The 15,746-nt window shown below is 35.4% G+C and overlaps 1 protein-coding gene across 1 annotated transcript in view; it reads left to right on the top strand.

The window, feature by feature from the left end:
* The window catches only part of LOC132704523 (transient receptor potential-gamma protein), a 94,266-nt gene extending 80,890 nt beyond the window's left edge, over positions 1–13,376 (top strand). The window contains exons 14-20 of the mRNA XM_060674551.1: positions 575–766; positions 8,092–8,133; positions 9,122–9,302; positions 10,911–11,193; positions 11,248–11,435; positions 12,375–12,577; positions 12,628–13,376. Coding sequence (XP_060530534.1) covers positions 575–766; positions 8,092–8,133; positions 9,122–9,302; positions 10,911–11,193; positions 11,248–11,435; positions 12,375–12,577; positions 12,628–12,978 — 1,440 coding nt within the window. The 3' untranslated portion in view covers positions 12,979–13,376. The remainder of the gene's footprint in view (positions 1–574; positions 767–8,091; positions 8,134–9,121; positions 9,303–10,910; positions 11,194–11,247; positions 11,436–12,374; positions 12,578–12,627) is intronic.
* Positions 13,377–15,746: the final 2,370 nt, after the last annotated feature.

The raw sequence follows: 15,746 nt of genomic DNA, 5'->3' as shown, positions 1-15,746 counted from the left end.
AACCGCTGTTTAGGCGTACCGCTCTGCCCAAATCTGCCAGATGGCTGCAACCTGGACGACCGATGGCTGGGCACGCAAGAAGCTTTGGATGTGAATGGATATTGAGCTGAAAAACTGGTTTTTGAACACCGAAAATAAAAGAAAAAAAAGTTGTATCCTCATGAAAACCTCACGCACAGGAGCTTTCCGCTGGAATAGCCGACAGCGTGTTGAATAAATGGCTCAAGAGGGATTTCGCTCTACTGCTCTACTGAGGAAATGACATAAGAAAACTGGCTAGAAATAGTACAGCCAGTCAATAAAGAAGCGCCGAAGCTCGGCTTTTGGGATAATTTTTTATCAGTTAACTTGTGTATTAACTTATGTATTTTTTGTATGATTTATTTTTAATTTTGCCAAAATAAAATTCTTTCCTTTTTACGCAACTTTGGCATACCATTTTCCGTGTTGAGTCACTCTATAGTCCTTTTGCATACCTAATAGGGTTTTGTTACTCTACACCTGCTTGAAATAGACTATAATTCTGACACACATGGGATACGCATTTGGGTTAATATATTGTTGTTGCTAATAGGAACGTGCTGACACAGAATGGAAGTTCGCCAGAAGCAAATTGTGGATAAGCTATTTTGAAGAGGGCGGTACCGTTCCCCCTCCGTTTAACATTATCCCGACCCCTAAAAGTGCCTGGTATGTGATCCAGTGGATGCGCAGAAAATTCTGTGGCTCGAAGTCGGCTAAGAAAGAGCACATGAGAACGATCAGAGTAAGTGGTTTTTTAATGTAATTTATACAAGTTCATTCAAATAAAACGCCACAAACTTAATAAAAAAAAGGTTTACTACATAAACATTGAGTCATATAACAACAGTTACAGATAACACTCACAAATATGGCCGAAAGATAAGGTTTTTACCTTAAAATAGAAAAGTATCAGTATTATAAAAAGCAAAACACTTTATGTACATTTTTTCTCTTATTTCGAATGAGTAGAGGGTATTGAATTGGAACACTAGTATCACACCAACCAAGACTAAATTTATAGCACAAATTACTCAATTATATCAAAACTAAATTTTGATAGTCAGGGTTATTTGAAAAGTTTTTCGTACCTAGTATTTATTTCATAAACTAAACAAAATAAAGCTTTTAAATATTGCATCTCGAAAGAAGTAAATTAATTTTTTCCCATGCCATTGCTCAAGTTGTTTTTTTAAATTTAATGAGGAAAGGATGATAAGTCAATTGCTCACTAACTGTCAACTGTTAACTTTTGACCCAACTTTTATACACTCTCCCTTGAATTTTCAGCATTTGTTTAATAATATTAATAATTAATAATTAAGAAACAAGAAATGGAGTACACATTTTTGACAACAAATATTCTTTTTGGTCATGTATGGCACTTCTAAAAAGATATTGCTTTATTTCTTGCGTCGGTTTGTTATAAATCATACTTGCTGACGTTTCACCAACCATCCTGTATGGCTTCTTCAGAGTTTAACTGAAACTGACTCGTATTCTACTCTGCACCAGCTTATATATTCTTTGAGAGGGGCGGATGATTGATTTCTATGTTTAGTTGCTTGCAGATTTATATGAATTTTCGGATTTTTCTTTGATAGACGAATTAATCACATGCAAGATTTGATGTCCGGTTTTATGATTGAGTTCGGTAACTGCTGATGAGTTTATTTGTCGTATTCTTAAGGTTTTTTCATATTTATTGAACATAGTTGATATTTTTCGTCCAGCCTGTCTAATATATTCTTTGCCGCTATTGCCTAGGAATTTTGTCTTTCAAGGCTCAAAGATGTTGAAAGATTTTTGGTAAATCTGGTTTTAACGTTATGTCTCGTAATAATTTTTGATATGTGGTTTTGAATGTAAGTAACGACAACAGTGGCATGTGTGGGGTTGCTTTCTGATTCATTGCCTTTGGAAGGTTACTTTGAAGTGTATTTTGCGATGGAACGCTTAATATCTCTAATGTGAAAATTAATAGAGAGGAGCAAATGTAAGGCGTTTTAATTCTGGATTCAGTGACTCAAGTTGACATTGTTTTACGGCTCTGGAATCAAGAAAGCTGATAACGGATGATTTTTGACCGGATGTTGATGTAAAAATGCATTAAGTTATCGGTCGGTGTGTGTAGGTTTTTGTAAACCTAATTACCAAACAAAAGGTCTGACCTTCTATTGATCAGAATACCTAAGAATGGGAGAATATTATTAGTTTGCATTTCAATGGTAAAACGTGTGTTGAGGTGTATAGCGTTTAAATAACCAATAGCTGTTCCTCACGTTTGTTCATAAATTTCAACATTACAATAAAAATATGTTCAAGACAAAAATATTTCAATTAAGATTTAGTTCCGGATTCTCGTTTTATATTACATAATGTCGAGAGTTTCAGGAATAGGAGCTTTAGAAATGAGGGATTCTACATCGACGCTAACGACAATATCGTTTGCTTTTTACAAAATTTCTGGATTCCTCCTGCGTCGGTTTTTGCTTAGTCGAAATTGCTGACGTTTCGACAATCATCCTGTTGGCTTCTTCAGAGCTTGACTGAAAACAGTTTTCAGTCAAGCTCTCAGTAGTCTGTGGAAGTTTCTTAAAAAAAAAAAGAGAATATCGTTTATATCTAATTTAATAGTTTTTCATTTTTAAATGAAATGAAAGGAACTAAGCACGAAACTATTAGTTTTCCCTGTAAAGTGTTTTAATATAGAAGCTAGATATTTTGTTAGAGAACATTTTGGAGAACCAATGGTGCTAACAAAAGCTCGAAGGGGTAATCCGAGATTGTGACTCTTAGGGAGTCAATAGAGACGAGGAATGTTAAAGTCATGAGAGGTGGCAGACTTTTTCACGGATTCTGATAGAGAAAATACTTAATGACAGATCTAAGATGACGTAGGATGTTTTTAAGTTGACGATAGGATCCCTCTGTAAGAATATTTTCAGTTTTCAACAATGTCGGTGATAGCTACGGGATCTCCATTATCAGCGGTCATTTTGAATACATTTGAGAAGAAAGTTCTCGAAGGTGTCTAAAATCAAAATATGGGCACGCTACCTTTTGTTATTAGGTCGGTAACATACATTTATCATTGATTTAGAAACTTATAATAATCTCCGATGCTTAGATAATCTTATCAATTGAAGATGAGACCTTATATTGAATTATTCTGTTAGCAGCAAGAGAGGCACACCTACCCGATCCGGCAAAAAAATCATCGGTTATCACCTTTCTTGTTTACAGAGCCGTAAAACTATCTCAACCCGAGTCACTAAAACCAAAATTAAAAGACTGCTGCTCTTTTCTATAATAATTTCTACAAAATACTTCACCACAACCTTCCAATGACAATGAGTCGGAAAGCAACCCCACACTTGCCACTGTTGTTCTTATTTCTATTACATCACTTAATCACATATCAAAAGTCCCTAACAAATATAACTTTAAAACCAGATTAATCACTTGTCCAAAAATATCTCCACATCTTCAACCCATCAAAGACAAAATTCCGTTTGAGATAGCAGGAGTTTACAGGTTTCCATCCATATGAGGCATTGGAGAGATAAAACTAAAAATATCAACCAAGTTTTAAGAACACGAAAGATAATAAACTCACAAGCAGTTGCCGAACACAATTATGAAACCAGACATCAAATCTTATTAGATTGGACTCAAATTCTTGCATGAAATCAATATCAAAGAAAAATTCGAGAATCCATAGAAATATATAAGTAACCAAACAATCTTAACCAATATGGGAATCAGTCATCCTAGACAACATTCGTGCCTCTCTTTAGCTCCGCGCCCCTCAAACAATGTATATGCAGTTACAGAATGCGAGCCACTTTCCATTAAGCTCTAAAGAGGCCAACATGATGATCGGTGAAACGTTAGAAAGTTCGATTCTTTAACAGCTGACGCAGAAGGAAACCAAAAGATGTGTCAATATTAAAGTAACTTGAGAATTTTTTTTTAAAAGAAAAAAATTACGGTAAGGTGATGATGGATCAATGAAGACTTGTTGAATGCTTGGCAAGACAAAAAACACAACAAACATAACCTAAAATCAAAAAAAGCGATTCTCAAACTACGATTACGATTTAATTGTGCTTGACGCATTGCTTAAAATTTCGAAAAGCTTCGAATTCAACGGTTTTTCTAACTTTAAAGTGTGAATCCAGGTTTGTTTATTGCCGTTGGCGACAGAAAGCTCTTTACGCCGTTTGTCATCAGGAATTGACGGCGTGGGTGTTCAAGCAAGCAGAGGATAAATTTTTACATCGCACGGAAAATCGGAAAATCATTTTGAGGAATAGATTTGTTTATCGCTAAATCCAGGTTTAAGGAATTAGTTTCTTCGAGATTAACATTCGGAGAATTCCTTTGTGCTTACACGGTGATTCCAAAGTTGTTTTTTACGGAGTCGTATCCAGGATTTATAGTCCGCTTCAAACTTCATCGTGTTGGCTTTCGACGGCTCTCACCAATAGACTTTAACGATGTTATAAAAATAATAATGATAATAACAATAATAACAATAATAATAATAATAATAATAACAACAAGAAGTGGAACACGACGATATGGCAGAAGAAATTAATGCCACTCTACTTGCTGGCTTGTCCGCCGTAAGCAGGACTATCCGTAGGAGAGGCCACACTGGATGTATACAATGGAGCAGCGAACTGAACTACAACGTTATGCGCGCATTCTACTTTGTCAACCGGTATGATGACAACCCACTTCCAGAATGGAGACACTCACTCCATGTCGAATTCTCTAAACGACACCCGGAACTACAACCAACAGAACAAAACTTAGCCGACAGGAAAAATGTCATCATAAGAAAATCATATCTTACAAAAGTAGAGTTAGAGACTATTAGACGCGGGATTGGCAACATCATATATCAGGAAGAGGTCCTTCAGGAACAACATTCAGGAACACCAGACGGAACTAATGGACATGTCGGATGAAACCAAGCAAACCCAAGCAAACCTAAAATATCGACAAATATCGGATAAATTTAATAGCCTTTTGTCTTACTATGAAGCTACTGACCCTCTAATTCATGCAGTAATACCTATACTCAGGAAAATTGACAAGGCGACTAAGGAGAACATAGCGCTAACCAACGCAGCAGTGAGCAAATATACCACCTCGCACTCTGGAGGAAACCCACCTGGTTACATGTTGTGCAGCTATCACTGTCATCGAGCTGAACGGTCAAGGGACATACGTACCAACGACTAGAGCCCAAATTAATAATAAACCACCAGCTTGGCGAAAGCGACTAGAATTGGATGTAGACAGACTCAGAGGAAAAGCTGATATAACAGATGAATACTTACAAAATAATCAATCTAAAAAGGTCACTAAGAAAATTGCAGTCATTTCCAATGCCGCTGGGATAAACCTTCGGTCAGCACAACATCAACTCTTAGAACTGAAAGACGGGTTCAGGCAACAAGCAAAGGCCATGGGTGCCAGACTTCGAAGATATAATGAGCTCTCTAAAAGGAAAGAACAGAACTCCGAATTTACATCGAATCGGAAAAAATTCTTTAGGAAACTGGAGAGCAAAGAAGAAGACAACAAAGGAACACAAAAGCATAAACCAGACCTTAACGCGTTTGACGTTTACTGGAGGGATATCTGGTCAGGACCAAAGCAGTTCAGAGAGGACGCTGATTGGATAGCTGAAATTGAACAACGCGCACTGGCAATTAATGACTTTAAATCATATAACAGCCGATGATGTTGCTTCGACTATCCGACGGACCAGTAACTGGAAGTCACCGGGATCGGATAGGCTGCATAACTTCTGGATAAAATATTTTCCAGCCTGTTTTCCGCACCTAGCTCAATGTTTTACGGACGTGCTGGACGATCCACTAAAGTTTCCTACTTTCCTCACTGAGGGGAATACCTATATGATATTTAAGGAGAGCGACCCTACCAAACCAAATAACTGCCGCCCGATAACCTGTCTCTCGGTGATATACAAATTGTTTACCTCCATAACTAACAACAAGATATATGAACGCTGCACAACAAACGGAATCCTAGAGGAGGAGCAAAAAGGCTGTATCCGAGGATCAACTGGATGTAAACATCAATTAACCATTGACGCTGTAGTCCTAAAACAGGTTCAAACTAGGAAAAGGAACTTAAATGTATGTTACATTGACTACACCAAAGAATTCGACTCAGTCCCTCATGATTGGCTCATAAAAGTGCTAGAAATATATAACATATGCCCCAAAGTGAGAACTGTGCTTAAATACATGATGGAAAAGTAAACATAACAAGAGGTATATTTCAGGGTGACATTTTATCACCGTTGTGGTTCTGCTTGACAATGAACCCACTGTCAACCCTTCTGAATGACTCCGGCATTGGATATAAAATCAACAATAGAGATAGACAAAAGCTATCTCTATTGTTGCTATTTGCTCTATTTGCTATATATGGACGATCTGAAGCTCTACAGTCAGTGCCAAACGGGACTCCAAGCGCTGATTGAAACAGTGAGGACTTTCTCACAAGACATCTGTATGTCTTTAGGGCTGGACAAATGTACCATTATCAAGATTAACAGAGGGGGTGTTGCAGATGCGGAGGAGCCATATCGCGATATTTATGGCCTGCCACCTCATGAAACATATAAATATTTAGGGATAACTCAAAACCTGCGAATTGACCACTCCCAATTGAAAAAAGTATTTACCGAAAAATACAAGAGCAGGATGACCAAAGTATTAAACATCAAACTGTCAGCCAAGAATCAAGTCACAGCTATCAATTCCTGGGCTATTCCTGTACTCACGTACACTTTTGGGATATTGAAATGGTCCGAATCTGACCTTAACGAGTTAGATAGACTAACCCGCCGTCTGATGACAAAATTCCAATTCTTGCACACAAATTCATCGGTAAAAAGGCTTTATCTTTCCGGAAAAAGCGGAGGCCGAGGTCTAGTGGACATCTACAATCTATGCCGAACGCAAGAAATGAACCTAAGACAACGACTTCTAGAATCGCAGGACCGCTTAATACATTTGATCGCTGAGGAGGACAAAGGGTTCACGCCATAGACGGAAAAAAGTTTAAAAAGTTAACAAGCAACCGAACAATGATGCTTTAAACTTAACCCGAATTCTGAAGATGATCGCTAATAAGTTCGAAACGCAGTACACTCATATGTTCTAGTGAAAAAAATATAACTTTGGTTTACCACCCTGTGTCCAACAGATTTGGAAAATAAATAAAAAAGGTCATTTTAATAGAAACAACTTTTGTATTTAATTTTTTTTGTAACAATCCGTATTTATAATATACTTCTAATATAATCTGTTACTTACCGCAATTTCATTCATCGTATTTTTGCGCTTACTTATTTTTTGATTAAAATAGTCCTCTAGCATAAAAATGTCAACTTCTGATAAATTTGAATTTGAAATTTTGAATCTACTTTTATAAATCCCGGTTCAGGTGAATATATTTCGCGCTTTCTAGCTCTTTATGTTTGAACTTCAAAAAGAAGGAAGCTAAAAGCATAACATTTTTATAGTCTGCTTTAATGGTTTCATGATAAGATAAAATTGCAAAAGAAAATGTTTTTTTTTTGTTTGTTTTGATACTTTATACTGGGAAAATTGACAACTAATTGAGTAACCGTATTAACCCTCATTTATTAACATAACTGAAATAAAGTTTGAGAACTTACTAGTGAAAATCTAATCCAACAGCTATTATATTATGCCTAAATAAAATCTTCATCTTAATCAAGGCAAATCGATAGTTTTTATACTAACCAGCTAGTTTCTAAAGCATTAGCGTATCTTTGCTGTTTTGTATGAAGTAAAATAACCAAATTAGCGGTGACATATACAAACTTTAAGAATCGGTTTTAACTTTAAAATAACAATCAAATCAATTGAATAAAATATCGTCATTTTGTTTTCAAAAGTTATTATTAAATTTGCTGGGTTATTGATTAGCTAGGCACGCCATATGCAAATCAAAATGAAGAATCGAAAAATTAACATTTTGTTTTATTTACAGCGCAAAGTGAAGCAAGCAAGTGAACGCGACTTTAGGTATCAGGTGAGTTAGTCAGACTTCGTAGATTATCATAAATCTGTAGTATTTCGAGCTTCTCCTTTATGCACCCTTTTTTTGTTAAAGAACTCAAAACAACGCTTATTAATAACTTGAGCACAATATTATGCAGAAATCTTCTCGATTCCTCCTATTCCGGTTGTTGGCTAATCGAACTTGCTGACGTTTCGCCATTGACCCTGTTGACTTATTCAGAGCTAAATTGAAAGTGGCTCGCATTCTACTGATGAGTTTATTTATCGTAGTCTTAAGATTATTTCATGGACATATGGACTCAAATCTTTACCTTTCACCAATATGGGAATCAGTCATCTTAAGCTCCGCCCCCCTCAAACAATATATAAGCAGATACAGTTAAGTCCTGAAGATGTCAGGGTCATTGGCGAAACGTCAGCGAGTATTCATCGACAACCGACGCAAGAGGAATCGAGAAGATTTGTAAACAGTAGCTGTGAAAAAGAAAAATACTCGTACACATTGTGAAAGGGTGAGGATCAAAAATTGTTTTATTTATATTTATAATTGATTTTTCTATTAAATCATTTTTTGTACGTTTTAGCGTTTAGGTCATTTTGTCCGGCTTTTTTTGCGATAATCCTCACTTAATCCAAATATGGAATTAAAATTCACGTCCTCCAATGGCCGAAAAAACGTATTCTTTAAGTTTTTTATGTATTTTGCAGCATGAGTTTGTGAGAAAAAAAATATTTGGGGCCTCGTCGATTATATGAAATTACAAACGGAAATGATTGATACTTAAAAAAAGAACTAGAAGAGAAGAAAGTTGCAGATATTATATTTATATGATTATTTTTATCTTAAAATTAAGACACGACTTTTTTCCATGTCTCCATTGTTTTAACGAACACGCTTTTCACAAGCGTCTCGGAAGGAAATTGTAAAATTATTTCGGCCCTAAAGCAATATGTATTTTTCGTAAAACTCCGTCGATATACTTATATTTTGTGTACAGAGCATAATGAGAAATCTGGTGCGGAGATACGTCACTGTGGAACAGAGAAAAGCGGAGAATCAGGGCGTGACAGAAGACGATGTGAACGAAATTAAACAAGACATATCGGCATTTCGATTCGAACTCATCGAAATACTGAAGAATTCCGGAATGAATACGTCGACAGCTCACAGCGGCATGGGTAAAAGAAATTTCCATTTTTTTCGTTTCGGCGAATTTAACTAGACGATTTCATTGAATATCAACAAGAGACATAAACACAATGTTGCATTTCCAAACCAATTTTTACTTATTTGATATAACAACTAACAAAAGTTTGCTGCTATATATTATTTGTCAACATTTGTTGTTTATTTCAATTACACTTTAAAAAATGTTTTTAAGGTCTGTAGTATCTTTTGCATCAATATTTTTTGAAAAATTTTTCACTGTTACCATTAACTGCAACCGCCTTTTTACTTTAAAACGACATCTATCCAATTTGAAATACTGTGCTCTAACTCTTTACTAATATTCTGAACGAAAATAATTCCAAAGTTTCAGATGTCATTCTGGAATGGGGCGGACCGGAGACGATCTGGAGAGATATGCTTTTTTCACCATAACCCCCCAATGCTATTTGAAAGTCATTTAAAAAACGGAATAATCATCCTGTTGAAAAATGAATCCTTTTTCTGGTAGTTAGATAATTTCAATGGGCGGCAGCAATTGTTTTTGTAAGATACAGGAAACTTTTTTTTTGAACTCTCTGTGTGATATTACTGTCTTGGCAATCGCATAATCCTGTTTCTTCAATGACACACGTAAACTTAATACCTAGATTCGCCACTCCAAATAACTGAATTTCATTGCACTGGTATCCAATTTTTTGTTCACTTATTCGTAAAAGTTGATTATGTTTTCTGTTTACAAAGAAAAGTAGCGTTTCTGACTCCTAAAATAAAAATTGGATATTCTTGTAATAAATTCTACTTCGTTTTGCTCCTTTGTTACAATATTCTCAAACAAGTAGCTTTTGAAACTCGTCTATCAATCGCATGTGGTCACTTCTTTTGGTAGTTGAGTAAATCGAATATACGACAGTAATTGTTCTTGTAAAATTAGAGTATTGCCGAGTTTCATTGCCATCAATAAGAAGAAGATGTCCAAATCCTTGTCAGGACATCTTTCTTCATGCCATTACACATATAGAAAACTTAACTTTCTTTTTGGGACAACCTGTGTGATATCCGTCTCCTGATCTTAGGATAATTCTGATTCGTGAATCACCCGCGCAAACTTCAAACTTGGATTCTCCACTCCAAGTAACTAAATCCCAATTTTTGGATAATTTGCTCCATTTTTACAGAAAGAAGTTGGGATATTCCGGTAATGAACTCGACAAACAACTTAATCCCAATATTTTCGTTCTTGTGAAATTCGTGACCATTTTGCAGCTGAATATTTCCGTTTTGTTTAAACAGTGTGATAATGTTCTGTCCTCGAGGGGCCCTTTTTTTGTACATTATTCGAAGAGTTCTTTCCAGAGTTTTCTTGTTAGACAAACAAATTATTATTATTGATTCTTTTTCCACGGTCTGCTTAAAATAATTTATAATACAATTGCAATATTTATTATTTGTTAGAACCACATATTCTTAAATTAATTTAATTGCTCTTGTTTGAGTTATTTTGAATAATTAAAAATCAATCCAGAAATTCAACATCTCTTGGGCCAATTCATATGCGACTGGGCTTGAATATATTGCTCACTTGTGCTTACAAAAATTTATCGTCATCCAAATTAAAGGCACAGGAGGCAAGAAGAATCGGCAAAAAGAGCGGCGGTTGATGAAGGGCTTCAACATTGCGCCGCAACCTTCGGCTACCTCAACATCCCTCCCTCCCGTAGCCGAATTCATAGCCTCACTCCAAGGACACCACAATCCCAACCACCACGAATTTTTCGGATCCACCTTCTCCGGTATCTTCAACTCGGTACCCAGAAAGCTTCACCACCACAGCAGTACGGTATCGTCATCGCAAGGCAGTATTAACGAGAGTCATAACAGAGATCACCGAGGTCTAGGAAGGTTCGGTGTCCCTACGTACAGATTAAGCACGAAAATGGATGTTATATTGTTTAGGCTTCACCTCAAACGAGGCCACATGCACAAAAGACGGTGGGGCACTTTGATAGAGGCAGCAAAAACCGCGAAGATGTCACGTCTCATAGGAAGGTCCCGTTCGGAAGACTCGGTGTGCAACAATTGTCACGAAAGTGGACATAACCATTCCCACAGCCATAGCAACAGTCCAGCATCCGAAGAGAATGGTGAGTATCTTAAGTTCAAATTTGTAAAGATTGTTTCGGGAAGGTGTATGCATAATAAAATCTCATTAAGTTAGAAAATTTGAAAAGAAAACTTAAACCACCGCATTTTACAATCAGATTTTATAATGATAATAATAGACGGAGTTGCAAATAAAATAAAACAAAACGAGTAAAAATTATTAAAAGAAAGATATTAGCAACAATAGTGTGCCAAGATAAGGTGCCATACCTACACTTAGACTAAATTTTGATAAATTTTGAGTTACGACCACGACTTCGGTAGAGTCCGATGATTTAGTAAAGATTACGTTGACGTCATTTTTTCCTGCGCGAACGCGATTATTTCTCATTGTCTCTCTCAAGCTGTGGTAAGTTCCTCTAGCAGCGGAATGACCCATAAGAGAATACATTAAAACGTCAATAACATGAACTAATAATGCGATGTTTGTATGTTTTTTTTTTTAATTTTACAAGCATTAAAATAATGCCTCAAAACTTACTGAAAAAGGTCTGTTTTTAAAGAAGTTAAATACAAATGAAAACACATAAATTTATTGTTGTAGGCAGTAGTAATTTTGTCGTTAGCAATAAAACCCTTTTTTTTTCGAGCTTTTGTTTATTTGTTTAGTAACACATTATAAATAATTCAAACAAAAGATTTTTTTTTTAAGTTGTTACATGACAAAACTACAGGCATAATAAAAAATATAATTTTTGAGGTTGAGGATTTATAATTATCACTTGGTATTTTCCCCGGTTACTAAAAAGTGATTCTTTATTAGTCCACGTCTCATCAAAATCACGATAAAAGATTTTCTTCTCCTCTCAATTAAAGTTTAACTCATTTCCCTTCCCTCCGTTATAATGGAATAACTAGCGGCAATATATCAGGTAAAAGTATTATTCTACATTTTTCTGAAATAGCCAATAACATTCCAGCTTCCATAAGTCCGTCGGACTCGAATCGCAGTATCGAAGCGAATGTCAATAACCCGGAGCCGGAGCTCCACGGCTTGGCTCACGGACTCGCGTTGCTAAAGAAGAAGCGAAAAAAATTCTCGGCTTCCAGAAACACCAGTCCTATAGTAGTCCCTTCTAGTAACATAAACGAAACTTTTACGAAGAAATTTGCGTCCACCAAGGTAATCCCCTCGATTATGGAGTCCGCATAGCTCTATTAGTCATTCGCTAGATACCGCAAGTGCTGAAGAGGGCTTCCAGCGTTCCCACGCGTGTACCAGAAGTTACCCAGACCGGCGGACATAACAAAACTCAGTCCCAACAAGATTCCGTCGAGCTGCCTCCTCCGGCCCATGGCCTGACGCCTTCGACGACGGAGGAGAGCGTCGCTGCCGCCAGTCAGAATATCCATTCCGGTAACACTTCATCCAGGGACCTTTTGCTGTACAATTCGTCGTCGAGCAACCAAGCTACCGGGTCCACACAAACTCCCGACGACGAATTTAAGAACAATTATCCGTCTCTGCCTAAACTGCCTGGTATTATCCCCATTGGAGGTAACACTAACGGTGGGTGGTTGTAAAACAGGCCTAAACGCGCGTTTAATCGATATTATCAGACCCGGTTTGGGATTCTATCGATTACATATCGTGTAGTTCCGGATGGGGTTTAGATGTGCTAAGCTTGTCCGCTCTTCTAGGGAATGTTTAGAGCGTGTTTAGTGGTGGTTAAATGGGTTTATATGGATTTGCTTGATAACTAGACATTCTAATGTGAAGAAGAAAGTTTAAGTTTGTTATAAATTCAGCTTGATAATTGGGACTTGATCCAACTAACATTTATATGTTTTAAACTGATATCACGTATAAAGATAATGGCCCCATATTTATTTTTAACTGAGAGTAAGTTTTACAACACCTCGGAAATAACGTTAGAATATTTTTAGAGGTGATTCTGTATGAAAAACTAGAATATTTTTTATATGAACACAAATCCATAGTTTTCAAGATACAACCCAAATTTATATTAAAAAAAAGTCAAAACTAACCTGATTTTTGTATGTAAATGTTACATATGTATCAAAAATTTAGATACTAATGTTTTTTTACCACCAATTTTTATAACTACGGAGCCAAATAAGGACGAAAATATATATATTAAGGAAACTTCAAACTAACTTAAATTACTAAAATACCAAACTATCGGCTATTCTTCTTCTTCTTAGAGTGTATACGTTTCCCTTAATTGCAGCATTGTCGAAATTTTGAAAATTGTGAATTCCTGTCCATTGCCTAATATTCCGTAACCGCTACAGTTTCTTTCTTCCTATTCCCCTTTTTCCTCCTTCGATCTTATATTGGAATTCATTCTTCTCTCTTAATATGTCCCAAGTGGGATATTTTTCTACACCTTAAATTATTCGAACGCTAATTCTGGACAATCTTTATATTATAAACGGTCTATGGTGTTTATAAAAAACAAATGAAAATAGCCCTTTCTCTCTTGACATATCTCTATATCATTTATTTACACTACATTTCATTTTGAGTCCTTGTCATTTTATTTGGTTTTGCCTCAAAGTTGACAGCAATGGATTTTTACTTTTCACATTATTATTAACATGTATTATTATATATACAGGATTATTTGCGGTGAGTGGAGGATGACTTACGGTAAAAACCTGAAACGTTGGTTACTTAGTTAAGCGAATATGAGCTATCTACGTAACGTATATCAACTTTCGTTTTTTGAATGGCATACCCTGTATATTATTGCATTTTTCGATTCTGGGAAACATTCTGACACTTCTTCATGCACTTATCTTGAACATTTTCGGAAATAAAAAATACTTGTTAAAAAATTTGGCAACAAACAACCCGATATAAAATAATAATTTTATTCACAACCCGTACAGATCAACACTTCAATTTTTTTTTATTAAATTGCTTTATCATAATATAGTATGGTTATTAGCTTATCGCGTGAAGGGCGTTCATAAGACAAGGCCCAGTTGGTAAGATATAAAAATCCATGTTACGTGGGAATTTATTATGAAACAATTCTTTGACCCTCACCATAAATGTAAAACAAATTGAAAATATCTGCTTTTGGATAATTATGTGCCATCTTGCTTTCTCAAATAAATGCAACTTTTAAGTATTAAAATGCGATAAAATGAGAAATCCGATTGCATCAATTATTTTTTATCACAGGAAACCTCCAATGGCCGACCAGAGCCTACTACCCAGATAAAACGTGTTTCCTTAATTCGTTTTAATTGTAATATTTTAAAATATATATACCATAATTTGGTACTTTTAAATTGCATTTATTATGATGAAGCAATTTAATAGAAAACCACAACCAAAAATTCACGTGTTTAGCTTTATGGGTTGGGAAGACAATTAATATTTTATATCGGGAAGCTTGTTACCACATTTCTTAAAAAGTGTTTTTTATGCCCTGAAATGTTTAATGTTAAATGTTAAAAACTAAAACAAATCGACAGACAGGATAGAAATTCAGTTCCGAAACATTTTAAATTTAAAAAATATATACCACCATGCAACACGATCTATAAGAATCTATAGGTATCTTGCTATTTTAGCGCTAGTAAGTATTTTAGATTTTATTTCATTTTTTAAAATTTCTATCCGTTTTTTCACAAATTGCGAATATTTCTACGAAACCATCTATATACGATAAAGCAACTTTTTTTACTTTTATTATTAAATCTTAATTGTTTATAATTAAAAAAAAAAATAAAAACGGAACATTTGACTGGTAAATACTAAAGGGCAGCGCATGAATTATTTTTGTAAGAACTCGAGATTAAATTTTAATCCGCTTGTACATGTTCCGCAATTTTCCTCTTTGAAATTCCATTGTAACCGCGTGTGTCCATTATTGTATTTTACAAATCATATTTATGTATGTTCGTACCAGAAAATGAATGCATGACCTAAATTTTTTAAAAGCGCTAATTTTACGTAATTAATCTTAGGCGGTAGATTGCAACATTTTGTATCGTTTTTAAATAGATATAAATTTTTCCACAAATGGACCATGAAACGTAAGTCGTTTTAAACTGCAGGGTCTTAACAAAGCCTGTTGCCAAACATCGCGTTCCTTGCATGTTGCATTGTTAAATATACAAAAAAAAAGTTTTTTTAAACTTGACAGTATTAAGTATAAACAACATTCCGGACCTATGATTATGCGGGGTGTTTAACAAACAAGAGCGAAACATTTTTGGGGGTGATTTCTTGTTCCAAATCAAGGGAAGATTATTATATCAAAAGCCAACGCTCAGCAAGATATCGCCCTACAGGAAAAACTATTTTTTAAAAG

Source organism: Cylas formicarius, unplaced genomic scaffold (genome assembly GCF_029955315.1).
Source record: "Cylas formicarius isolate icCylForm1 unplaced genomic scaffold, icCylForm1.1 PGA_scaffold_7__23_contigs__length_41026272, whole genome shotgun sequence".
NCBI classification, from domain to species: domain Eukaryota; kingdom Metazoa; phylum Arthropoda; class Insecta; order Coleoptera; family Brentidae; genus Cylas; species Cylas formicarius.
This window is presented reverse-complemented; position numbering and strand designations above follow the sequence as displayed.